At 50.1% G+C, this 26,329-nt stretch overlaps 1 protein-coding gene across 1 annotated transcript in view; it reads right to left on the reverse strand.

The window, feature by feature from the left end:
- The window catches only part of LOC144178729 (uncharacterized), a 55,558-nt gene extending 29,461 nt beyond the window's left edge, over positions 1-26,097 (reverse strand). The window contains exon 1 of the mRNA XM_077706804.1: positions 25,925-26,097. Within this exon, the coding sequence (XP_077562930.1) occupies positions 25,925-25,979 (55 nt within the window). The 5' untranslated portion in view covers positions 25,980-26,097. The remainder of the gene's footprint in view (positions 1-25,924) is intronic.
- Positions 26,098-26,329: the final 232 nt, after the last annotated feature.

A 26,329-nucleotide genomic window follows, 5' to 3' on the forward strand; every position in this document is an offset into this window, starting at 1 on the left:
ACGCTCCTGAAATAAAACAAGCTGAAAGAAGAAGCAATAAATGAAGCCAATTGTGGAAGTGGAACCCCAGTCTCAAGACTGTCGAGTAGAAGCCCTACCAGAAAGGCCACACTAGTAGTTGTAGACTTTCCGTTTGGAAGAAGGGCAGATAGCTGAATCCATTGAAGTTTCAAGAAACCTCCTATGAGGAATTCCTCACAGTTAGTAAGCACTCTGACTGCATCTGCCGCCTTTACGCAGAGTTGTCTTAAGCTTTCTTGCGTGACCCAAATTACTGCCGTAAGACTTCAGTGCAATACACCAGAGCAAAGCGAGAAAGCTAACTTAACATCTCAAGTTACGGCGTTAGTGGGCTAAACTGCTATACAGTGAGCCCGTTAAATGTCGGCTTCGCTACCACGTACATGCATTTCTGGGAAAGCATTGTTCCAGAGATAGTACAAGCATTCTTGTCAGAGCACCGTAGGGCACCGACAAGAATGCTTGTCAGGGCCCTACGGTAGGGCCCCATGTATTCCTATGAAGCGCTATACATCGAGCCCCTCCACGTCGCCGTCACAACTATTCATACATGCATTGTTATAAAGACTTTTAAGTGCAGAGCACTTTAGAGTCCCGCCTTGTCGTAGCTCGTTCGCTGTCACGATGTCTAGCCACCGCTGCAATCAGACGAAGTAGCGACATAACGGACCCAAACAGAGCCCTACGGCGTAAAGGCGTAACACAGAAGCTTCGAGAAGCAAGCGGTTTATATAGTCGTAACCGTTCGAAACTCCTGAACCGCTGGCACTTGTCATACATCTCCCCATTATTTGGCGCAAAGAAAACCGCCGGTACACTTGAGGCAGTATCTGTAATTAACCGGCAGCCCACGCGTTCATTTAGTTAAGAACGCCCGTTGGGTCGGTTTTTACGATAGTAAGCGAGAGCAGTGGCCGACAAAAAAGACGCGTTCCAAATTGCGCACGTGCGAGATGAAAGTAAGCAGGGGACGCGCGAGCACTGTGAAGGCAGGAAATTTGAATCTCTCTGGACAAACCTCAGTTTAATTCATCAAGAGAGAAGAGAGACAGGGAGGCGGAGAGCGTGATGGGTGGTAGCAGTGAGCGGATAAGGGCGCCACAGACCATTATGGTGAATCACTGCTCTGCACTTCTGAGAGCTTTTACGTTGAGAGCAACGGTTAGAATTTTTTGCAGGGACGAACTAAGCAGTCTTACAGCGAAATATGAAGGGCTTTTTTATTAAATGCACTATATGACCGCCATGCAAAGTCTAATGAGTGCTTCGCGTCAGGCGTTAGGCAGACGGACAGACGGATGGACAGATTTTGGTGGAAAAAACTGAAGAACGCTAACTTATTCAGAAACTAAATGGTGTAAAAGGCCAACGCGAAGAGCAGCTTAGGTTCACCGCGTTTACTGCATTCGCTAGGGCGGCAGCAGTGGTTTTTTTAGACGGGAGCATACACCGTACCGAATTCGCCCTACAATCATTTTTACGCTGGAAGCTGTCACTGCAGCGCACCGGCACCAGTGGTTTTTTTAGACGGGAGCATACACCGTACCGAATTCGCCCTACAATCATTTTTACACCGGAAGCTGTCACTGCAGCGCATCTAGAGAATCCACTACTGTCGTCCTTGCGTCGCGAGCAATTATCCTCACCAGCTATTAGATACGGCATGTACCGCATTGCGCCCTTTGCGACAGCGCGTGTCAGCATATCGTATTAGTGTGCGTGTATGTGCACGTGTGAGGAGGCGGGGGGAGTAGCGAATAGGAACAGCGTAACAGGGGCTCGTTGAATGAACACCCGGACCCGGTCGTCGGTTCGCGCTCTTTTTATTCCCAGGCGGAAATTCAAACTGCAGTGTTACTTTTTATTTTTGTATCGCGACGGGTACAGGTTGGCATGTGGGCCGCCTGCCTCGTCACCCACAATTCACAGCTACTTTTATGCACTGCGAAGCAGCACCGCCAATTCTGACCGTCCTCAATCTCACAAATAATACCTTTACTGGACAACACAACCAGGCTGCTTGTGCAGCAAGACATAATTCGTCTCCTGCAGGACGCTTCACGCTGTAGGGTTTTCTGGCTACACTTCTGGCTACAATACAACTAGCCGGGCGACATGTTCGATTGGAAGCAAACTCTTTCACCGGCACGGGCGACACTACGGTTCACGGTGTGGAAAAACCGAGTAGTGGAGGCCGACCCACGACGAAGAGGACGCAGACGACTTCCGGGCGTGGGCCGAGCACAAGGTCGTCCTACAACGCACCGGAAGGCGGCCCCGATCCGCTACAATGGCGACGGCGGGGCTTCGCTGTGCGGGAATGACTCGCCTATATATAACGCGCTGCGCTTCTACCAAACAGCATGCTCCCTGCAACCACAGACGCCGTAGCGGAACCCACCGAAATTTAAAACGTTTTTTTTTTTTTTTAACCAACAGTCCAGCACCCGGCGTGTACTTACTGGTGATACTAAAACGGCACCAGCCTGTACGCGGCGACGTCGTGCAGGGCATCGCCCGGTCGCAGTACACCCGCCGGAAAAACATCCTGGACGCGCTTTTCGACCTTATCAACACAGAAAACGTTCGAGACAGCTTCTAAAATAAAGCTTTACTCTCTCGCGCGCGTGAAACTCGTCCATAAGCAATTATTCGGCTCTACCGACTGGATACATCCGGAGAGTCGGGGACGACCGGTTAAGGACACTTTCCGTGCACCTACGTGTTTAACTTCACTCAACCTGAGTCAGGAGCCTGAAAGCAGTCAGTTCCAAAGCAGCCAATCAGAATGGTCCAGATTTGAGATGAACTAGACTGTTTCTACCTGCAGGTAAAGTATATTAGTATACTGATGAAAATGTTTGACGACATTAATCCGAAACGGGACCGCGAAGTCATAGACGATGGCTGCAGCTAACACGGTTCACAGCGACAGCCTGGGACGTATCGCCGTAGAGATATTCAGCGAATATTCGTACGAATATTCGGCGATGATCCCATCCTAGAAGGACGATAGATACTCTATAAGGTACGTCGTACAGTGGTGCGGAGCAGTAGAGGGCAGAAAAAGAATGCTTGTGCCTCTATACGCCTCGAGCGCGGCCTGTAGGGGCGCCACTGAAATCCCCCTAGCGGCCCGTTTCGAAAGCAGCCGCGGGAGTCCGCGTCCCGCTCCTCATATTCGCCGCTGCTTTTGCGGCACGTTCACGACCGAGATTTACCGTTTGTAGGCGTATGAAATCCATGTTTATGGATTTATGGATTTCACACCCCATTTGCGAACACTCTGTTCGCAAATGGGGTGTGTTTACGAGAGTGTAAATGTTTCTGACGCGATCTTAGTGTGGTATATTCGGTCTGTATAAGCGACAGGCGTGTGTCACAGACCAGCGTCGCGGAACCGGCGTATGATGGAGCCGATTGTAGTTACACTGCCCTGAATTTACTAGCAATGTCTCCGTAACCACCGGTTCCTCAGATGTTCATGCAACGGGTATACACTACGATGTAAATCAGTTTTGTGTGCTTACATATTCAGCGGAGCACTCATACCTGACAGCACGCGAGTTACGTTTGCCAATATTATACCTCAGTTATTGATCACCACCATTTACAAGCCAGTCTGTGTTTTTTTCGGGAATATTCAACAAAAGTACAATGGACAATGCATAATTATACTCGGGGATTAGCACACGACAGAGCCATCTTGTCGTGAGGTTAGCACCCGCAAACATTCATATGCGGAGACGGGCTTAGAATATAATCCGCGTCTGCGACTAAATGATTCTTGGAAATATCGTCATATGGCACAGGGAGCCTGCAGAATAAAGCAGAAACTGAAATCAGAGGGCCTTATCACATACCACACTCTTCCAACGACACCTTTCATCGCTTGCTGAACTGCCTACCCTGTATACTTCCAAAAATGCGTCCGCCGTACGATAAGCTGTTCGATGAAGTCGAAAAACAAAAGGAAAGTGATCGCGAAATTTGTGTGTGTGATTACTAAAACGTTCATTGCTTGATTACGCTTTTTGTACACAGCGTCCCCTCCCCTCCCCCCACCGATGTCTCGCGAATACCAGTGCATTTCGCGTATAGTTTGTCTGGTGAACCCTATCTTGCTTAAGTTTCGACGAACGTATTTAGCATGTCAGAAGCTGCACTGTTTTTTTGTATTTTTTTCATTTCCGTTGGAGCTATTATGTTTCTTCCGCACTTGCACAGCATTTATTTTTCCGTGTTTCATAACTTGCCTAGGTTCTTGCTACAAGGCGTGTGTGGGCATATTTAACGACGCACAGGCTTGGAATATACTTGAAAATTTTCGCATGGTTTATATTCTTATAAAAGGCACAAGTTATGTACCGGGATTAGGTAATCACATCCCGGAAACATATTTTTCTGCGACGTATTTATTCGAAACGAAGCCGCATTCGTTGTCCACGCTGCAAAATGAAGCCAACCTCTCACTGTGCCAGTATCAGGTCTAAACGAGGCGACAGTAGAATTCATTTCTGCTTGACGTATTTGGAGGTGACAGGGGGCGATATGTTGCTACCGCCGCCGACGCCCGGAAGAGCGGCGACGGAGCGCGCAGAACCGCTTCCCCGGGTAGCTCTTGCAGGCGATCGCGCACTCTACGAAGACTCAGCTGCTTTTTAAGTGACTAAACGTACTCTTTGCTATAGACCTCACCATAACATGCTTTTTTAGGGCGCGGAAAGGTGAACAGAAGCAAAACAGAACCAAAACACCGCAGGAGCCCCTATCAGCCACGCAGCGCAAATCCCGTCAACGCCGCAGAGAAGCGGCGGCAGGTGGCGCACCGATCGCGAAGCTGGAGGCGTATACGCGTTAGCGCAACTAGTGCATTCTGCGTTTGTTATAACAAATAATAGTAATAATAACAATAATAATAACCGTTCCACCAGGCGAACCCGTATTCCCGCGCGAGCGTACTTTTCTTAAATGCTGCCATCATCGTTTATTTAATTAATATATTATTGTTTAATTTTTCATGCACACGCGACCCGAATCTTTAAACGCCTCAACCTGAGAGAGAGAGAGAGAGAGAGAGAGAGAGAGAGAGAGAGAGAGAGAGGAGAGAGAGAGAGAGAGAGAGGAGAGAGAGAGAGAGAGAGAGAGAGAGAGAGAGAGAGAGAGAGAGAGAGAGAGAGAGAGAGAGCATTTTAATGAGCTCGAAAGGGAAGGTGGAACCCCCAGTCCCGGAATCCATGCGTAGGCAAACTGAAAGTGGTTTCACTAAAGTGAATCCGAGGAGTGGTCGCACTCGAGACGGAGGAGCTACGACGGGCTTGAAACACTCCCGCCTTCACCGTTACACACGGACTGGCCTGGGTGTTGCCGAGCGACACGTTTTCTTGCTCTCTCGACGATCTCGATTGAGAGGCTTCACACTCCGACAGAACGACTTTGCCTGGCAGCGCCCCCAGTTTTTCATCGACAAGCTTCATGCGACCGCGACGCGAATCTTGGAAGTGAGCGTAGGTGCTCTCACACGTGAAAACCCGGCGACGATTAGAAAAAAGACAGGCGCGCACTTGTGGCAGGTTTTACAGAGCGAGGAACGAAACATATAACCTCCAGGAAGCAGCGGTTACGCACTTCCGACAAAACAACGAGATACCAACAATGCTTACCAAACTGTCGGGAGCATATAAACGCTAACACTATCTAAAACCAAAGTTGGATTACCACTACCGAATGGTTCATTTTCTTTTGTTCAGGCGACTTGACAGACAGACAGACAGACAGACACAGACAGACAGACAGACAGACAGACAGACAGACGCGGCAGGCCTATTTTTCAGTTTTAGCAGGCTTTCTCCAAGAAAAGCGACATGAAGACTCTGCATGACTGTACGGCAGGGGCCGAGGTATCCGAGGACTGTAATACCGGTGCTTTTTATGTTAAATGAATTAATTGGTTCCGTGTTTAAATAAAACGGCAGCCGCGGGTTAAAACTTCTCGGTTTCATTTCACAAAATTAGCTAGAAACTGAATACTCTTGCTACAGTCAAAAACTACACTGGCCAAAAAGCTCTTCACGGCCACTTTTCTCGCTGATGATAGTACCTTTTTAGCGGTTAAACAACATTATAGACATCCCCGTGAATGTTAGTTACCGGAAAATAAATACGCGCGAACAAACATCGGCAGTTTTTTTTCCCCCGAAAACAAGCCACCCGTTAAAATAACGACTTACGGCTGCAGCCAAAACAGAAGAACTCGACGACGCCTCCTGCACCGCCTCGGGAAAATGTTTGCTGTCACAACACTATATTCAAGGGCAATTTTCCTTGGAGCACAGCCTAGCCTCCAAACCAAACTTTGCAAGAGCAATAGAAACGAAACCGCACACCTGCGCCGTCTCTCTTTGACAATTTCGAAAAAAAGAGAAATCCTGACGGGAAGAGAGTGACGAAACTTGGATCAGAAGCACCACGGCTGCTCTGACTACTCATCGCAGAAAAAAAATAGAAGTAAGCGCAGGGGCTAGTACAGCAGCAGCTCGGTGAATGGGTGACCCAATCGCTCGTCGGCGGTATGCGCATGAGCGAAGGCCGCGGGGGACTCGCGACACAAGCTCGGCCCCCGGGCTTAGCCGCGTGCCAAGCGCAGCGACCATCTCTCTCCGCGACGTTGCTGCTCCGCTAATTTTGGAAAGCGAGGCCCCGCCGCCGCCACCGCGCTCCGCAGCCGTTGCGGCACGGCGTCTCCGATCGGGAATGCCCCCAATGCCCCGCTCTGCATCGGCGGCCCGAATGCACAGGCGCGCCAACGCGGCCGGCCATTTGTCAGTCTGCCTTGACGGGATGGCCGGCCGCCGAAGAACGCGGTTCCGTCCGGGCAGCAGCGTGGCACGGGAAGGTTGAGGCGCTGCACCACCTGTCAACGCGCTCCTTTGCTTCACTTGACGCAACGTTTTCGAATTCGGTCGCGTCCTGGCCGCCGAACTCGGTCGCGCACGAAAAGAACGAGGGCGGAGGCACAAATTATGAAGACCGCACTCGGGTGCTAAGAACTGGAGTGGCCCCATAGACGTCTTATTTCGGCGTTTTAAACCTCTGGATGATGTGTAAGCCAGGGGCGATCATGAGCCAACTGTCCGGTTGTCAATTTCCCACTGCTCATGCGGCCACGGTAGCGTCATTTCACTGTCAATGCTGGAAGCTCGCTTCTGATAAAAACTAACCCTTTCTAGCTTCTTTGCCGATGCCCCAATTAGGGCACATGTCGTCTCATAATCTATGCTTACACCGCGGCCGAAGGTGACTTCTAACAAAAAGTTAACCACATCTGAGAGGATTTAGCGAAGGAGCGTGATATGAATATAACTCGATCCTGATATAAATTAACCACCTCTAGCCTCTTGGATGATTCCCTGCGACGACACGTGCCATTTGATGGATAACGGTGATAGTGCCGAGAGCAGACGACGGCCGAATCTCGGGGAGCTTACCTGCAATATGCTCAATATGACCCTAAACGCGTCGTTCAGTACAGTCAGGGCTCCGCTGAATAAAACGATTATATAGCTATTTTATAAAACTGCAGTGCGGCCACCCGCACGGGTGAGTAGCCCTATCAGCCCTGGCGGTGTCAGTTGATGTGACACCAGCAGAAATTTTGCTTGCGTATTAAAAACACGATAACTGCTAGTTTCCTGAAGGACAGTTCTTCGAGGACGTCAGTTTCGACAGACAGCACAAGCTGGACGACTCACAACAAGCCGGTTAATACATGTACTACTACTACTACTACTACTCTCTCTCTCTCTCTCTCTCTCTCTCTCTCTCTCTCTCTCTCTCTCTCTCTCTCGTGCGTGCGTCTGTGCGGGCTCGTTGGGGTCTTTAAATGTAGGGAAACACGCAGAAAACATTTGCTGGAAATGAAGAAATTCATGGCTGAAAGGGTTACAGGAGTAGCTCGTCAGACTAACCCTCCGAAGCATAAGGCGCTAGTACGTGCGGTTGTAATAAACTATGAGAAGCACACTATTGCCGCATCTCCCACCATTTACACCAACAGGCGACATTACCTCGAGGCGCGGTGTCACGTCGTAATTTATCAAAAACAATTAGAGTGTTTACATGGTGTTTATATCAGTCATAATATCGTATTTGAATAACACAACATGCCAACACCAGAAAGTTGACGCGAAATTATAACACATTTTTAAATAGAGTATACCCACCCTAAATGTTTTCGGACCTCATCTACGGTGTCACGTAACATGAGAGACAGTAAAGTTAGGTTCGTTGAAGAAGGTGAGTGGTGTCGTCGTGGAGGGTGGTGAAGGACCCGATGACGAGACGAGGCAAGTAGATGAAGAAAAAGTCTATTTACACTTATTTACAGGAGCCGACGAAACATAGCACAAAACGAAAACTGAATTACAATTAAAAGGCGCCGCAGCGCACAAAAGGGGGTATCGCGGCGCGATCCCTGATGGGGGCCCGGAGGCCAAAAAAGGTGCCGAACCGCCGCACGGTTGGCGAGAAATTCGTGGGGCTCTGGCGCCCAGAAACCGCCACGGGAGCAAGTCTTGGTGCGACCACTCTGGGCCGCAGCTCCGAACAAACTCGTTGAAGCATGCGCGAGCAGGGCGCAAGCAATGCTGCCTCCCCACAGCAGCGCACATGCCAATAAGGGTTTTGACCTCCGCTCCCCCCCTGGCCGTCCCCGAAGGTCAGGAGGACAGGAAAGCCTTCCCCGACGCCGCGTAAAAGCCGCCGGCGAGGCCCATACAAAGGGATGCGACTCGCTGGCGTCGGCGGAGGCCGCCCCAACATTCCGCCACCGGATGGGGAGACACAACGAGGCCACGAGAAGGGAGGGGGGTCATTGTCAAGACGGGGTTCATCGGCGCTGTCACCATTACAGAGACACTTAAAGCAGCGGTGGCAGGTTCACAGAGTCGTCGTACTGACACATTCGCTTTCCCACGCCCAACTTACACACAGAACGGGACGCACTCAAACCCCACAAGAACCGCTTAACGGTCACTAAACAAGACTTCGCTGCACTCGATGAACGTCTACTTCCACGAGCCAACAATAGGCAGTTTTAGCATATCGTTACGGTGTTAGCGTTACCGTTTACCGGGTTACCGGAAGCCGCTGGCGACGGTGAAGCCTGTGCCGGTGAGTTACCGTTCGCGGTAACTCTCGCGCTGTGCACTCCCACGGTAAACGGTAACGCAAACACGGTACCGATATGCTAAAACTGCCTAATAACTCTTGGTCAACACTTTTAAATACATAGTGAAACGAAGCGCAAAAAAACGACAACCAGGAGGAACAAATACGACGGGACGGAGCGCTGTATTTGTCCCTCCTGGTTGTCGTTTTTTCGCGCTAGGGAATCGGTGTCGAGTAGGGTCACACATTGAGGCCAAGTTGGACGAAGAAAAAAAATGGTTGCGGCTTAGCTCAGCTGTCTTTGATATACAAAAAAAAAATCTTACCTTAGTCTGGTTGGGTCTTGGTTTCGCTTGGTTAACCTTTAGTGTATCTGTATTGCCGACCACGGCTCAAAGCCGTTCGGCACAGGAGGAGGCCCGGCCTCGCTTTCGTTCTCGGCGAACGCGGCGCTCCTCTTTCACGGCGAACGCGGAGCAAGATGAGTCACATAGCCCGAGACCAGCGGCGCATGCGTGGGAGGCTCCGGGTTTGGTCGACTGCCGATCAGCTGAGCGGCCGCTCCCGTCACGGCCGCCGCCGCTACGCGAGCACGACTCAAAACGGGGCTTTGCGCGCAGCGCCGATAGCGCGCCCGGCGAATGTGTCGCCGGGGGTGTGTCTCCGGTCAAGAGGTTAACTTGCGCATCCTCCGCGAAACCGCCGGACGAAAGTAGTAAAGCTTTGCTTTAAAAGACTTTATACAGCATTTACATGATAACCTCTGTGAACACGAGCTGCGCTTCTTGGTGGGCGGGATTAAATTAACTGATCCGTGTCCATCGATTTGTTTGCGTTCCAAACGCTGTGGCAAGGACTGCACCGACGATCGAAAACCATGGTCATATCATACGAACATTCTCAGAGGACACTTCGTCCTGTCTCACCGGTGAACGTATCATTTGAAGGGGGGTAGGGGGGGGGACAAAGTCGTCGGGACCACCGACGCGAGGAGCAGTCGGCCGGGAGACCAGCTGGTAACGCTTCTCCGTGTTTACGCTTCCGGCGGTTCGCGGAATCAAGTTCATCAAGTTTAGTCGGACCACCCGCCGAAAAAGGACATGTCTGCACGTTGTAAGCTGCCGCAAAGGCGGCTGCGCGGTACGCTACTGTCAATTTGCCGGATCGTTTCCTATAGTTGGCGGCGGCATCCGACCAGCAAAGGGTTTGGCTGGTCGAAGTTTGGGGCTGGGTGGTCGAAACATCAAACGGTTGACCGCCACGCCATGCGCCCCTCCTGCGGTAGTAACACGGGCAACCAGCATTATATATAGCCCTGCAGGGCGCGTTCCTTCTGTGAATCCTTAAAGACCCGCTGTTGTGAAGGCGTCTGAACCTAGCGTTTTGAACCACAAAACACTGTGATGGACAACGAAGCCATCGTCATTCCAAATGCATTCTGGGACCGCATGCCACGTGCCAAATGACGCCATCAAATCCGCCGGGATGGAAACGTCAGCCAATCCGCCTGTCCTTGACCTTTATAAATTCTATGGGGGTGAGAAGCGCCACATGTCGAAGAACACGAGCCTATCCTTCTGTTAGAAATATCTACATTCTGACGCAGTCATTTTTGCGGACGGACGACGACGATGAACAGTTTTGGAAGCCTATTTCACATAGACAGTTTCCACTCTCAAATGCCTGTTGCGGAAGCGACATTGCAAGATGGAACACCCTACTAGGGACGTGTCCGGGTCTATAAACCAGCCCGAGCCCCACACCTATCGGCTACAGGACATCGCCTAGGCCGCCCTCCCGATATTCACCGGTGAACGCATGGTCCTCTTTTTGAGAAATTTAAATCTCTTTCTGAAACTGGCCTCTACAGTATTTTGTAAGACATGAAGTCGCCCGCATCATGTTACTGTTTTACCTCCTTTCTTTCTGTCTCTTTCAACTGTTCTGTATATGGCTTCTTCATACTTTTGATGCCCTGAAGCGAAATGGCGCAATAAAAAAAGTACTACTATTCTGATTTGAGAGTACACAGAAATGTGTCCTAAAGTTGCCCCTTCAATACATTGAAATTTTGTAAGGACGCCTTTGGCGCGCATTTTCAAAACAGTGGTCTACAACGGGCTGCAAGCTCAGACCCTTATTATTTTTTTTTTATTCCTGCCGCACTTCGCCGGGATATTGGGTCTATAAATTGTGCGAGTCCTGGAAGTCGCTGGCAAGGTGCGCGCCCGTGCCGCCGTCGCTGCCAAGCCGTCGACGTCAAGGCTTCTTTCTTCATGAACGTGTCGACACAGCGCGTGCTAGAGTGCAGGCCGGGTGGCATTAGCCATTTGCTCGTCGCCGCAGAGTGGCAGCCGTCGCAGCGTAACCCCGCGTTCATCCGTCCGCGCTGGGCAGGCCCAAAGGGCGACGTATCTAATTAAGCTCCAACGCCTCGCGGAAGGCGGGCTGGTTCCGACGAAGCCAGCTGGCCGGCATTCACCATGTTCCCTAGAAAGACGGGGATAACGCACTGCCTGCCGCCTCACGCATGCATGCATGACGGTTTTCTCATCGTTTGGGTGTGCTTGACTAAAGGGTACATGAAGACAAAATACTTACAACCTCGTTTATTTTTAAGGGACGAGCCTTCGGCGGCTCACTCGACTAAATTACAGCCCCGGAAGACTTTACGCTGTTTTGCCATTTTGTACGCTGTTTTAGGGGCGAAGCACCTTAGGGGCTCGGATTGTTGGCGTCTTGTGTCGTCGTCGTAATCGTTGTCTCATGTAGTCACGGTACTAAAACAGCGGGGAAACTCGCTTACGCCTCGCGCTAGAACATTACGCCCGCTAGAAGAAAAACAAAATACCGGGACACTCGTTTACGCCTCGCACTGGAGCGCTTCGTAACGCGTACTAAAAAAACACCGGGACACTCGTTTACGCCTCGCTCTTGAGAACTTGTCCTTCAAAGACGCGAGACTTTTACAGCAAAGCTGTCCACCTCTACCCCCAACGGTTTCCTCTCCGCTGGCAAAAACGCCAAGGCGCCAAGAATAGACGTATACACTGCGTACTTCGCCCCTCCCCAGGTTTCACGATAGCGAAGATGGCCCGGGATTTTTTTCCCACTCCCGCCTGAGCCAAACAAAGAGCATGGATTATGCATGTATATCGTAATGAAATTAATAAAATAATGAGACCATGTCATTTCGAAGCCCTGGTCAACGCGTTTGAACTACTGAAAAAAAAAGGGGGGTTTTAAAAGATGATCTTGAAGTCCAAGAAATGGACTTCGAAATAAGCTGTAGATAAATGGAGTGAGTTGTAGCAACCAAAAGTTGAATTAACGAGTGGCACTCGGCCTGTTCCATTCACTGGGTTAGAAAGACAGACGGTGCTGAGCACGAGGTCGCGGGTTCGATTACCGGCCGCGGCGGCCGCTTTTCTGATGGAGGCGAAAAGCAAAACGCCCGTGTGTACGAGATTTCGGCGCACGTTAAAGATCCCCAGGTGGCCAAAATTAATCCGGAGCCCTCCACTACGGCGCGCCTCATCGCCTGCGTTGCGTCGGCGCGTTAAACCCTACAATCAATCAGAAAGGACAGACGGATATGTAGGATTGATGCCGGAACAAAGCGGCGTCCTCTCAGAGACAGTCAACGAGTGAAAGCAGAAGGGCACGGACAATCAATCCGGAATTCACAAGTGATTGAACATTTTCAGGGTTAGCTCATGTTGCAAATGCATCGGAGCGACGCGAAGAGAAACGTAACGTGGACAAAGGTGACGGGGGATATACATACCTGGGCATGCCTTGCGCCAGAACAACACGAAAGGCTGCCGACAACTACGTCCTCAATACATGGAAAATCCAGTTTACAAAGACTGCCTGTTTTTTTGGAACTACTGGCGTTATGAGCCCGAGCTGGGTGTAGGTCATGTGTCGAATGAGGGGTATTATCGTGAGCGATCATGGTAGAGTGGCTAAAGGGAAACGTTCTTGGGCGTCCCGATATTCAGCTAATTTTCTTGCGATGGGCAAATTGCCGCCGCAAACAGAAATACAAAAGATATATTCTTAAAGGGAAGTTGGCATCTTCAGACCATGGCCTCCGCGATCGGCTGCCGGCCGATCGCGGAGGCCATGGTCACACCAAGCTTAAAGTGCGTGTTGCTGAGCCTACTTTCAGAGCAGCTATCAGTACAGGGTGCGCAGGGCAGAGCTCGCGTAAAGGCAGCTCCACACCAGTGCGTGATTTGTTCAGTTCAGGAGGCTTCCTTGTTACAACGACATCACTCACTGTAAATTATCCGCGATCCCAACCAAGACCATGCTTGTCTATGCCGCAAACCCTTTTATCGAAAGATGGCTTAGGTATACCGAAGCCTGTGCTGCAGAAAGGAAAACGCCAGACGGCTATGGATTACTGCAGAGTACTCGCAGAAAGTGGATGAAAAGAAAAACACAAGAAATCGTCTGTCTTACCCGTCGAGTTTCCCTCCCATTTTTTAAAAAAGGTTCCTTCCAGCGTGCCGATGAACCTAAAGGAAAATCGTGATGTGCAAAATTACGACAGAGAAAACTCGCATCATTCACTGCCTTCGGTGTAGCATCAATGCGGCCAAACAATCTGTGACTCATTGCGTGGGTGAGCTCCTCTTTTCCATTACCACAATCGGTAGGACTAACTACTGATTTAACTCGCAAGAAAATTTTTGGTATCATCTGGTATATGGTAACATGCGACGATACGCCATGTGCATTATTACCTGCGAGGCTCGTCATTACAGCAGTTTATCGTCACTGGTAACGTTAAATTAGCATTAATTTCCCTTTCAATTACTCCTTTTCAGACTTAAAATTCGATGGATATAATGTACTGCTCGTAAAAAGGTTCCGGGACAAGTTAGCCAAAAAAAATTTTCTCCCCTTGTCCTACAAATACCTCCAAAAAAATGGCTAGCGATTACGATACTCCCCAATGCGATATTTGGGCACAGCAGCAGTGCGGTGAGGCAGCCCTCACTCGTGGGTTCTCTCGACGGAAGCGATGATGAGCCTCTGCGTCGGCGGCGCGAAGTGAGTCTTAGGAAGGGACCGCGAACTGCGTCTTAGGAAGCGAATGCACATCATAGTCACGCGCACGCGCCCCTCACGTTTTCCCGAGCGTAGCGCCGTCGAGCGCCTCGTGCGGAACAGCATGCTGCCCCCTCCTCTCCCCCACCGCACACTTTCGGACAGCGCTGGCTCGCGCCGCCACGGCGAACCGTCCTCCCCTCCCTATTTCGCGACACTCTCTGTTGCGTTAGAAAAGACCCGCAACCACTTGAAGGACGCGCAGTCTCATCATTGCCTCTACATTGCACCCTGTTCGACCAAGCGGAGGCGACCAGGAGACGGAAAGGCCACTCACCGCCGAACCACGCTGACTGTTGCATCACATGTACCGCTTCCGGTCTGCGAGGGACTCGTGCGAGTGCGCCGTGGACATGCGATATTCCTAGGGACCGCGCAACGCTGCGTAACCGACAATGCCAGTGCACGGGCGTGTGTGTGCTATGACGCATTCGGGGGTGGCGCGATGATTGCACCACAGTGGCAAAGCACTACCACATTGCGGAGGACCCAAACAACTCGGGGTGACCGACTGAATTACGAAGAATGAGGCAAGCACCGTGCAAGCGACGAATGATTGCCTTGAGAGAGGCGGTTTTGCATCGGATAATTGGCCGGAAGGAACACGGGCCGGACATTTCGTCTGCATCCAATCGGAAGTTCAAAAGGGAAAGTGCTGTTCTTTGATTGGGCTGCAAAGAATCCTTTGTACTTAGAAGATCTATACAACCACTGGTAATAAACTAAATAGAGCAGGAGACGCATTAAACATTATCTTCTCTCAGATGCCGTAGTTGTCTCATCCTCGAGGTGCCAGCAGATAACGAATACGTCTTGATTCCCCATGTCAGCAGCATCCACCTGCTGCTCGGCCAGCAAGGCGAACGAGAAAGAAGAGCAGGGGAGAACGTGACTCTCTCCTCCTTTGATTTCTTTCCCTCGTCGGTCTTCCGATCGTTCGTTTTTTCTTTCACTCGTTCGTCTTCCCATCGCTCGCTTGGTCACGACGACGGCGACGCGGCTCAGCCCAGAGACGGGCGACAAGAACAACTCGTAACGGAACAAGACACGGACAGACGTTGGTAACGGCACGAGGCACGCTACCCTCTCCACCGTTTCATCGCGTCCCGTTCCCCGCCAATAACCTCCCCAGGCTAGGTGGTTTCTCGTCAACATGTTTAGAGACGCCACAGTGCTTAGCGTTCAACTCTTTGGCTCAGTTGCAACAGCAACAGTACCCCCGAACGAACGTGGGGGATGGCATCCTATCGTCGCGATATCGCGCGCGGCGGGGCTCGATCGAGGCATCCGAGTCGTCTTCGTCCCGTCGCGCTCCGGTGCCTATCAAAGAACGGAGCCGACGAGAAGCGTGGTGCCCGTTAGTTCCGCGCCGTTGACACGGTTCGTTGTTTACGCGCACCCCGAAGCAGCCAAGCGCACGTCGCATGCCTGTCGCGTGCTGCGCGCGGCAATGTATGTGTATACGGCGGGGCGTCATCACCACCGCCTAACGCGAAAGTGGTTTCCCGGCATGCTGGCTCCCCGCGCTGACAGCTGAACTGATTTCACCTTCGCCGGCGCGCACTATGCGCCACCGCTGCGCGAGGCCCGTAGGGGCGAAAGACCTTGGCAGGAACGGAAGTAGAGGCGACAAGTGCTCTGAGGCAACAACGAGGCAATTTGAGGCAGTAAAAGCGGTAAATAGAATCATCGAATCAAGACGACGCATACGGCACAGCTGGATGGGCGTTTCGCAGACGAGAGGCCGGACGAAAAACAGGTTGGGTGCCGGGAAATCGTTTTTTTTTTTTTTCCTTTTTTTTTTCTTTTTTCTTTTTGCTGCGTGGGATTTGGGATGTGGGATTTTATGGCGTCCGCGTCAAAAAACGCAACGTGGGAAAGCCAGCTTACAAAGACCAAGCTTACACCGATAAGGTCGTATTATATTTTGATATAAAATGGCTTATATTTCCCCTCAAAACATGTTTTTCCATCAATGCGTTCGTGTTTAGAAGTGCAGCCGACTTATAAGAGATCACTGTAAGCTTGGTTTTTGTAAGGTGGCTTACCACGTTGTGTGTTGTACAGAGAAGCCTACTCAAAGAAAAATACGATGCGAACGTGCCCTGACAACAGCGACGCGAGTGTAATCGTCAACGGCGTGCCGATACTAATGCGGCGTCCACCGAGTGTTCCCACGAGGCGACACGTAATCGACGCGCAAGCGACGACCAAATGCCGCAAGCGTCTCTGCGCCAAGCTTGTGCCGCCAACTTGGAAGAGTTCGAGCGGGCGTACGCTTGGTTCCAAAGAGACTATTTCTGGATAGTCATTCCAACTCGAGCTTCAGCGTCTGCGACGGAATGTGGTTCGATAAGAACCTGACCGCAGACACGATAGCCCGAAACACACTTGCCAGGGAAGCACCGCGTTAAGCCTCCCCCCCCCCCCTTTGCCACCAACGCACACAGCTTTGCTGCACAACCTCCTTCACAAAGGGAATGACCCATGATTCTTTTTTCTTCTAGTTATTCCAGGCCCTTTTAAAGCTTTCATTTAAAATGTCATAAAAATATGGCCTTCACCGTCCTTCTGTCATCTCCCGAGACAAAATGGTATCACGTCGTCATCATCATCATCATCATCATCATCATCGCTGGCGTGACGAGCAGCCTGCAGAGTGTCTGCGATCCCAGATAAGTAACAAAAATTTGCCAGATGAAATCAGAACCCAGTGCGCCTGCGCCTCACTCGGTGAAGTCCATCCGCTGAAAGCGGAACACCGCGCAGCTAACGTAAGTTAGGCAGGCAGGTAAAGTCAGCTTCTCAGAAGTATGCCTTGAACTTGTCTTTGCGGACAAACATGAACCAGGAAATGAGAGTTCACCAGTGGGTATTTTTCATTTTCTTTATCAGTCTGAACAGTTAAGGATTGTATTATTCTATGTCTGGCAGAGACAGCATGCCCGATTTCCTCCCATCCCCATTTTTTACCCACAAACTTTCATACATGCAAGTGTTTTAAACTCTGAACGATAAAATTGGTTCTGGCTGCCTTCAGCTGATTTACGCTGATAATGTACTCATTAAATTCTTAACGTAACAACATATATAGAGCAGCGCACAGTGAGGTAATAGTTAAATTCAAATCACATACAGACAGAACTGAGCCGGCCTGTCGACCCGTATACGCGGTCGACAAATTCAGTAAAGCGCACACCTAGCCGCCCACGCACGCACGCACGCACGCACGCACGCACACAAAACTCTAGGTCCTCCAAGGGTATTTCACGCGCACCGGTCGTAACAGCTTCTGTTAGACGTTGTGTTCCATTTCATAGCCCAAAACGGCAGATTAGTCGACTTTGTAGGTTGTCTCGTTTCAGTTACGCATTGCCAGCAGCCGTAACGATCAACCATGAACAAAAATAAAAAAGGTAAAGAACTACGGCGGCACCTTTCTCTTATCTCTTATACTGTGCGAACACGTCGGCACGAACACGTTGCGTCGAGTTATGTCGGCGAGTTAATTGCTCCCTTTTTCATCGCCATCTTTCACCCCTCTCCTTTGCGTCTTTTTCTTGGCCAATCACCCTTAAGCGTTAAGTAACAACGCTGAGGCTAACGACACGCCAGGCAACGTCAAGCCCATTGTACGTCAAGCTGTAGCGGTTGACGACCTTAGACTTTTCACATATCGGGACGTCGCATACCCGCGTTCCCCTCTCGGCCAGCTGCGCCAGCAGTTCGACGGGTTGTGTTTCGACATTTTAACCATCACCCTTTTAACAGCAAAGCTGTTTAACCTTCAGATTGGACCGGTGGCGTTCGTAAAAAGTGTTCTCAAGAAGACACCAAGAAAAGATACCGAGCGCACGTGAGCGTGCGCCTCGCGAGGAGCGCCCGGCGTTGTCCAGGCTTGCGCGCGGGTTTGCGCCACGTGAGGAGCTAGCAAAAAAAAAAAAAACCGAGCCATCTCCACTAACCTGAAACCTGGTGAGGGGCGAAGCATGCAGTGTATAAGTGTATTCTTGGAGCCTTGGCGTTTTTGCCGACGGAGATGAAACCGTTGGGGGGCACAGGTGTACAGCTTTACTGTAAAAAAGTCTTGTCTTTGAAGCACGAAGCGCTCCAGTGCGAGGCGTAAACGAGTTTCCTGGTGTTTCAGTATCGTGACTACATGAGACGACAATTACGACGACGACATGAGACGCCAACAGCCCCAGCCCCTAAATACCAAAAAAACAGTTCACGAGTATCCGTGCTCGCGCTACAGACGCCGAGTTCGTGCCGCCGCCGGTTCGAGAGAGAGAGAGAGAGAGAGAGAGAGAGAGAGAGAGAGAGAGAGAGAGAGAGAGAGAGAGAGAGAGAGAGAGACTGTGTTTTAGGTATGTTGGAGGCAGGCCCGACAGCGCGAGGTTGAGGTTGACAACGCGGTCCACTTTGGGAGAGATGTGAAAGGCTGCGGACAAAACGATCCGGGCCCGCCAGTCATGGAGAACTTTTAGCGGCAAATTCGGAAGCCCCTGTCAGGTGCAACAGAGGCAGGTCTCCGACGAAGGGAGAGGGGCCGCTAGCCCTTCTGTGCAAGCTGCGCGCCCGGGTTTTTCCTTCAGACGCATGACGCGTCGCAGCCAATGGGACGCAATTACGGCGCATACTTTGAGTTCACTGCCAATGGGAATTTTGCCCAAAGATTCAGGCTCCACTTTTTAATTACGCGGAGCCAATAGGAATTTAGAAGACAGATTCGGGCGACGCGAATCTCGCCAAATGAGCAAGTAATGCTTGAGCGACGCTAACGCTTCAAAAAAATTCAGTGAAAAATTACACGCTCAGTAAACGTAACGTTAGGCCAATAATGCCTAAAAATGTTCAACTTTGTTCAATTTCTTCAACTTCAGGAATGCTCAACTCTCGAATGAAGCAAAAAAATAGAAAAACCCCAAAACGGTTGCATACTAAAGCTTACGCTCCAAAAAAATCCATTCTTCTTGGGAAAAAAAAAAAAAGTCCTTGGAATTTGCCGGACTCCGAAAACGCACAACGTTATAATGCACACAATTATGCGCCCGGAACTCGAAAAGTTGTATGGCGCCCGTACAGGCAGAAATCTCAGACGAGAATGGCAATGGCGAAGCATTTCATAAGTAGAAACGACAAGATAATGACCCCGCTGAATCAAAACCCGTTACGCAACTTGCTGACATGTCAGAGCGGATTCTTGTGCAAGCACTGCGTAAGCTAACATCCCGTTCGAGCGGCAGTTTCAGAAGCCCGGTGAGGCGTCGCTACATTGTTTGATAAAGGCCGTGAATAGTACGTCTTTCAGAAATGGACCCGCAGACCTGAAGGACGGGAACATTGCCCTTATTGCAATATGGGCGTCAAATCTGATTTACACCATCTAATTTGGTCATGCGTATACTTCCGAAAGGATCGAACTCAGCTTCTATCACTCAGCTTCTATCACGTCAAATTATGACAGTATAACAATTAATCAAGTTTCTTCCCAAAAATTTCTTGGTGTGTGGTTTAATGAAAATCTTTCGTGGTCTGTTCATATTTCCAAACTTACTTCTGAACTAAGTAAAATTGTTGGCCTATTTTATAGGATTTCTAATCTACTGCCTGTTTGGTTAAAAGTGTCTATGTATAATGCCCTGTTTTTTTCAAGACTTTCTTATTGTAATCTTATTTGGGGTACGACCACGTCTTCCAATTACCAAAAATTACTTGTCCTGCAAAAAAGAGCCTTGCGGGCTATTGAGGGATATTATGGTGCACCACGAAACTTACGCATGCAACCATTGTTTGTAAAACACTCCATATTAAAAGCCGACCAAGTGTATTATCTGCGGCTTCTTCAATACATTCACCAGAATCGCTTGTACTCTGTTCCTGATAGCAACATAGGTTACAATCTTCGCGTAGTAAAACTAAGAGTTCCACGAACGCGAACAAATTACGGTGAACAAAAACTGAGTTGTCAGGTACCCAATGCGCTAAACAAATTCCCCTTTCCTGATGAGTTTTTTCTATCTGGAAACATGTTCAAAAAAAAGACCAAACAGCATCTGATTGAAGGTGAAATTCTAATGTAAAAATGCAGCTTACCGTCTTTGATATATATGCGTATGTGTATGTATGTGTGTACATGGATGTAAGTGTATATATCTATTGTTCTATCTTTTTCACACAAGTACTTAAGTCGAATGATTTACTTTATTTCATCCGTATGTACGAAATTGAACTCGTACAAGTATCAATTTGTATTTGCCCATGATTGTGCACATGTTTTGTATTCTAGTAAGTGTTACTGCTTATATATTACTTTTGTATTTTGATTGCTGCCCATTCTATGTATTAAGTGTTTTTGCGCTTGCATCTGTACTACTTACAGGCTTAGGGTACCAAGGCCTCGTCAGGCTTAACCGCCTTTTGCCTCGGTCCCCTCTTTTCTATGAAAAGGAAAATAAACTTCACTTCACTTCACTTCACTTCACTTCACACTTCGTTTACCTTCCCTGATATATCAGACAACATAGACCGCGGTGAGCTTCTTTCGGAGCTTGCTAGCTTCGCAATTAAGAGTGGTCTGGCGCGAGTCGTCTAGCAAGGCGACGCCTAACCCGTCACACTGACTCAAAAACTGTGAAGTGTGAATAAGTTTGAAATGTGAATTAAGTGTGAAATGTGAACTAAGATCATATTCTATATACCCCCCTTCCCATCCCAACCCCAACCACCCCCTCATTGGCTATGGCCTTCCTTTCAAATAAAAGCTTCAACTAACTAACTTCTTTCGCGCCACTCCCCCCTCCCCCCCCCCCCCCCCCCTATTTCTTTTAGTGCATAATCCGAGACAATCGCGCGGCAAATTTAAACCTCATTCCTCAAGGGCTCGTGTCAGAATCAGTCAATGGGCCTTTCGGTTCATAAAATGCACACCGCGTGATACATGGCTCTTGGCGAGTCCTTTGAATCACTGCATCAATAAATCTGGCGTGCAAAGAGGCAGGTGCGGGTGGGGGTAATTCAGGGAAGCGACGGCAAAATGCGACTTCGTGCCTTTTGAGGCTGATCAGGGATTGTTTAGATTTTATTCCGTTGTTATTTCCGTACAATGTGCATGCAGTACTTGTCAGCGAATTTCTTCGTCACTAGTTTTAATTAACGGATACGTTGAAAACGCACGTCCATACTCATTAAACTAAAAAAAAATATCGTTACTCGACAAAATACTTTTCTTCCCTACTTGGATCGAAGGTATATTACGAGAGGGAGAGTCACTGTTGTTGACTAAACAGGTCGTTTGTCCAGAGTTGAAAACGGTTCATTCATATAAACGCACGCAGACGTCAACGTATACTGACCCGCCTGACACTGAAGGTCTTGGCTTTCATTGACTTCGAGGTCTGGGTCTCGGCTATAAGAATACCAGGCGGCATGCGGCGGTGACATCAAAGGAATGGTCTTTTTTTTTTTTTTTTACAGGCCTGACCCGGGAAAATGATAACAGCGTAGTATAAACGCCCGTGTTGGTGCACCATTAACTATACGCTCGTAACGTCACGCCACTACACGTACAAGTGCATGGCAAACGCGCCCCGAAGCCCGCAAATGCCCGGCATCTCAAGCTCAAAAAGGAAAGAAAGAAAGAAAGAAAGAAAGAAAGAAAGACAAGAAAAACTGTCCGTGCGCGAAGGTGAGCTCAAGACGAACGCCCAAAGAGAAATTAATAAAAAAAAAATGATGAGGAAGTCGAGAAATATAACAGACGGAAGACCAGTACGGCACCTCGCGCTCCACGCTATGCTCGCCGTGCATATATCCGTGCCGCACTTCATTCACGAACCATTAGAGGGCGGAGCAGACAGCAAAAGTTGTAACCGCATTCCCGGGGTGCGACGACCCGTCCACTGCTGGACGCCCGCGCGAACCACTTTAAAAAGGCTCGCTCGTGAGCGAGCCGGCGCTCAACAATAGCGCAGCGCCAATGATCGGCGCTAACGAGACGGCGGGAAACGGGTTCGCGCTACGAACACAAAAATGGCGGGAATAAGAAAAACAGCCACGACGGCAGGAAATCGCTCCCATTGTCCTGGCGCGGCGGCTAATGCCTCCTCCGCAGCTCGCGGGGTCATGGGCACGCGACTGACGCCGCAGCGAGGAGAGGCCCGGGACAACAGAAATGTTTATGCGCAGGGCGATTATTCCTGGTTTCCTTCTTAGATGTAGAACCATTTAAAATTAAACAGTTAATGTCATCTCAATTTAATGTTTAACCGCCAATAACACCCACGACTTGCCACCTGCTTCCCTTTCTATTTTAACGGCGAAACCCTTTAGGGGCTGGGGCTGTTGGCGTCTCCTGTCGTCGCCGTAATCGTCGTTCGTCTCATGTAGTCACGGCACTAAAAACACCGGGGAACTCGAATTACGCACCGCGCTAGAACGTAACGAGCACTAAAAAAACACCGGGACACCGGTTTACGCCTCGCGTTAGAGCGCTTCGTGCTTCAAAGACACGAGACTTTTACAGCAAAGCTGTACACCTCTACCCCCAACGGTTTCACCTCCGTTGGAAAAAACGCCAAGAATGTACACTGCATGTTTCGCCCCTCCCCAGGTTTCACGTTAGTAAGAATGGCCCGGGATTTTTTTTTGTTTGTTTATTTTATTATTTATAAATTTGCTGATGAATTGTTCATGTATTGAACGGTTATTTCTTTGTGTGTGGCACTGTGTACTATCAGCCCCCTTCCCTGCCCCGCCCCCCTCCATGTAATAACCCATTCAGGGACCTTGAAGGTTGAAAAAAAAAATTATGATTATGATGATGTATTTTACTCCTAATATTACGCAGTAGCCCCCGCGGCGGTGGCCCAGTGGCTAAGGCACTGCGCTGCTGAGCCCAAGGACGCGGGTTCGATTCCGGCCGCGGTGGCTGCTTTTCAGATTAAAGGGAAGAGCGAAAACGCCGGTGTGTCGAGATTGCGGCGCGCGTTAAAGCTCCCCAGGTGGGGAGCTTTAACACGCGCCCTCCACTACGGCACGCCTCATAAGTCCAGATGTAACATCGGCGCGTTAAACCCCCCAATCTGAATTACGTCGAAATAGCGCGGCGCAGCCTCTATAAGCCGCTAAAGTTATCAGGCTCGTTGAGTTACTCAAAATACTCGTGCAGAAAGATAAGCGTAGAACGGAAAGAGAGAGGCAAAAAAACGGGAAAAAGAGAATGGGCGACAGCTTGCTATCGACAACAGCGCGTCTGTCATCGTCCGGTAAGTGAGATTGATTAATGGGAGGGTACAGTGCGTGACATCCGTGCGGACGCGGAACGTAAGGAACCGTACTGGAATATACATATGAGCAGAGAAGCACGTGGGGGAAAACAGAAAAGGATTCACGCTAACGAAAGTTATCCATCGGCGTTTTCGGATATTGAGGTCGCTTCGTTGTGGTGGACAAACTAAAACAAACACTTTCGTACGTCATTTTATGTATGTTCGCCGAGAATGGAGTGAATGCGCTCGGCTACAACGTAAAAGGCTGTGGGTTCGATTCCTGCTTGCAATTTTCGCATTTCTCATGTAGGTAAAATAATATAATACTCATAAGTGCAACGTTTAAACGCGTGTTAAAGAACCGCCACGGCAAACTACTTTTCGACCCCCTTTCTCTAAGTGTCATTATTATCATCATCATCCTTATTAGTTTGTCTACGCCCACTGCAAGGCAAAGGCCTCTCCCATAGATCTTCAATTATCCTGGTCCTGTGCTAACTGCGACCAGTTCATCACCGCAAACTTCTTGATCTCATCTGCCCATGTGTGTGCAGTCAACAGATGTGCAATGAACAGAGAGAGAGAGAGAGAGAGAGAGAGAGAGAGAGAGAGAGAGAGAGAGTGAACACAGTTACAAGAATTGGGGACTGGCGCACGCTCTTCGGAATAAACTAATCGCTGGGGAGACGATTTCTATTCAGATTTCATTTGGACATAGCCAAACAATACTGGACCACCAAATTGAATTGACAACGTGAAAAAAACAAAAGAAAGAAAAAATTGCAGTTTGCAGGTGTACGATGATACTGTTACTGGAATAGAGACGAGTATTACGTAATGGCAAAGACACCAATGAACTTTAAGGGGAAGGTCACTGGGTTTCAACCGCGCCTGACGGGAAATCAAGGTCGCGGCCAGTCGATGAAAGTTGACAAAGCAGTAAGTTGCAGCTATCGCCTCCCTCAAGTCGGTGACGTAGGGCATTCCGTCGCATGTCGCGATTATGGCAGCGTGCCTTTGGATGGAAACAGACGCAACCATAGAGGAAAACCTTGGACGCAAACTACCAAGCGTTTCCAGAAGCATCTTTCGTACCTTCGCAGTTCGGTAACTCCGTACGTCAACTTCATTTTACCGTGATGTTCAGTGAGATGTGTCAATCGGCCTTCGAGATTTATGTCGTCACAAATCTTCGAGCGGAAAATGTGCTGTGGCGGCGCCGCCTGTCCTCGCGTTCTCGTCTTTCTCCTGTCTACCAAACTACTACTGTAGAACTTTGTTAACACAAACCAGTTTCACCGGTGTAGTGTCCCGCTTTATATGTACTTCCGCAAATAAAAGCGTGGCTAGCCGGCACAGCCAGCTAAAAGCCGCCTAAGAAATGGGCTACTAAAAAGCGGTAGATTCGAAACAAAACTAATCCTGTCTTGAATCAACTGTGAACAACCGGCGTTGAAAGGAGCCTTGCCTTCACGGGCTGCAACAACTCGAAGCGCGGTTGTCCCCTAGGCCTCGTCCATCACCACGTGGTCACTTCGTAAGAAACACCCCGGCCAGCTGGTGGCACGAGAGCTAATAAAAGCCGGTTTGTGAAAGGCATCCCGGAGAGCTTTCCAAAGGCAGCAGACAGTTTACAACTGCGCTGTCGGAGCCGCGGTCGAAGCTGCAGGTTCAGGCTCGCGCCGTAAGCACAGGTGTTTCCCTGGCAACGTCATTGAGGGCGCAAGTCAACCAGGGAGAATGCGCAGTTGGACACCGATCAAGACAGGCAAACCTCCCAGCCGCCGATCGGGTCTCAAAGCCGCCAGTCATGCTCCTCAAGCGCTAGAGCGTCGCGCGCACGCAGGCAGGCTCGCCGGCCTCCTTTCGTTAGCTCCCCCCCGACGCCTTCGGCGAAAAAGAAAGATAAATGCCCGCAGCCGCTGCTTTGCGTAGGCAGCGGCAAGTCCGCTGTCTCCCGGCTACAAAAATACCTCCCCGGGGAGCAAACGCAACGCCAGATGTGAACGCATGGTCGAGTAAAAGCCGTATTTATACGACGGCAACGGTAACGGCTGGTGCGACGGACGGGTACGATTGCTTCTTTATTCTCTTTTTCTTTTCGTAACTTCGCTCCGTTAGAAGTAACAGCACTGGAGTCACCGGCGGAATGCGCGGAATTGCCCGGTCAGGGAGTAGCAGACGACGTCCGTCCGAAATGCGAAAGCGTCCCAAGCGGCGCCGGGCTCTCCAACGCGGCTCTCCCGTGCAACCTTTGCGCGAATCGCGTGACATTCCTTAAAGACGTCGCGTGTCACCACGACAGACCACGCAGGGTGCTACAAGGAGGTGATGAAGGGACTCACCCTGTTCGTTGGTCCTGTATCCTCTGCCGAACACCTTGGAGACGACGCCACCCATGGTTGCGACTCGAAGCGCGCACCGAGCTTATGCCAGTTCTTCGACGCGGCCGACTTCGAACGGCGGCGTCACAGCAGGCGGCGCTGGGCGCAGCAGCAGTGCTCTGGCGGCGGCGGCGGCGGCGGCGACGCGGGGAGGATTTCGAGGAGGAGGCGAAGGTGGGTGTCGTCGTCTCCCCTGGCCGCGTCCGCCGAAGACCGCCAACGCCCCCTGGCAAACACAAACACGCCGCGCGTGTTCCGAAAATGTGCGAGCCGAACGTCGTTCTCGTCTACCCACATGTGGCGGCGGGATGCCGTGGACTGGCGAGTCGACACCGTCGACCTAGTCTTGTGCGAGAAGGTTGCGCC

This window comes from Haemaphysalis longicornis, unplaced genomic scaffold (assembly GCF_048455015.1).
Source record: "Haemaphysalis longicornis isolate Haplotype H1 unplaced genomic scaffold, Haemaphysalis longicornis Haplotype H1 scaffold_4, whole genome shotgun sequence".
NCBI classification, from domain to species: domain Eukaryota; kingdom Metazoa; phylum Arthropoda; class Arachnida; order Ixodida; family Ixodidae; genus Haemaphysalis; species Haemaphysalis longicornis.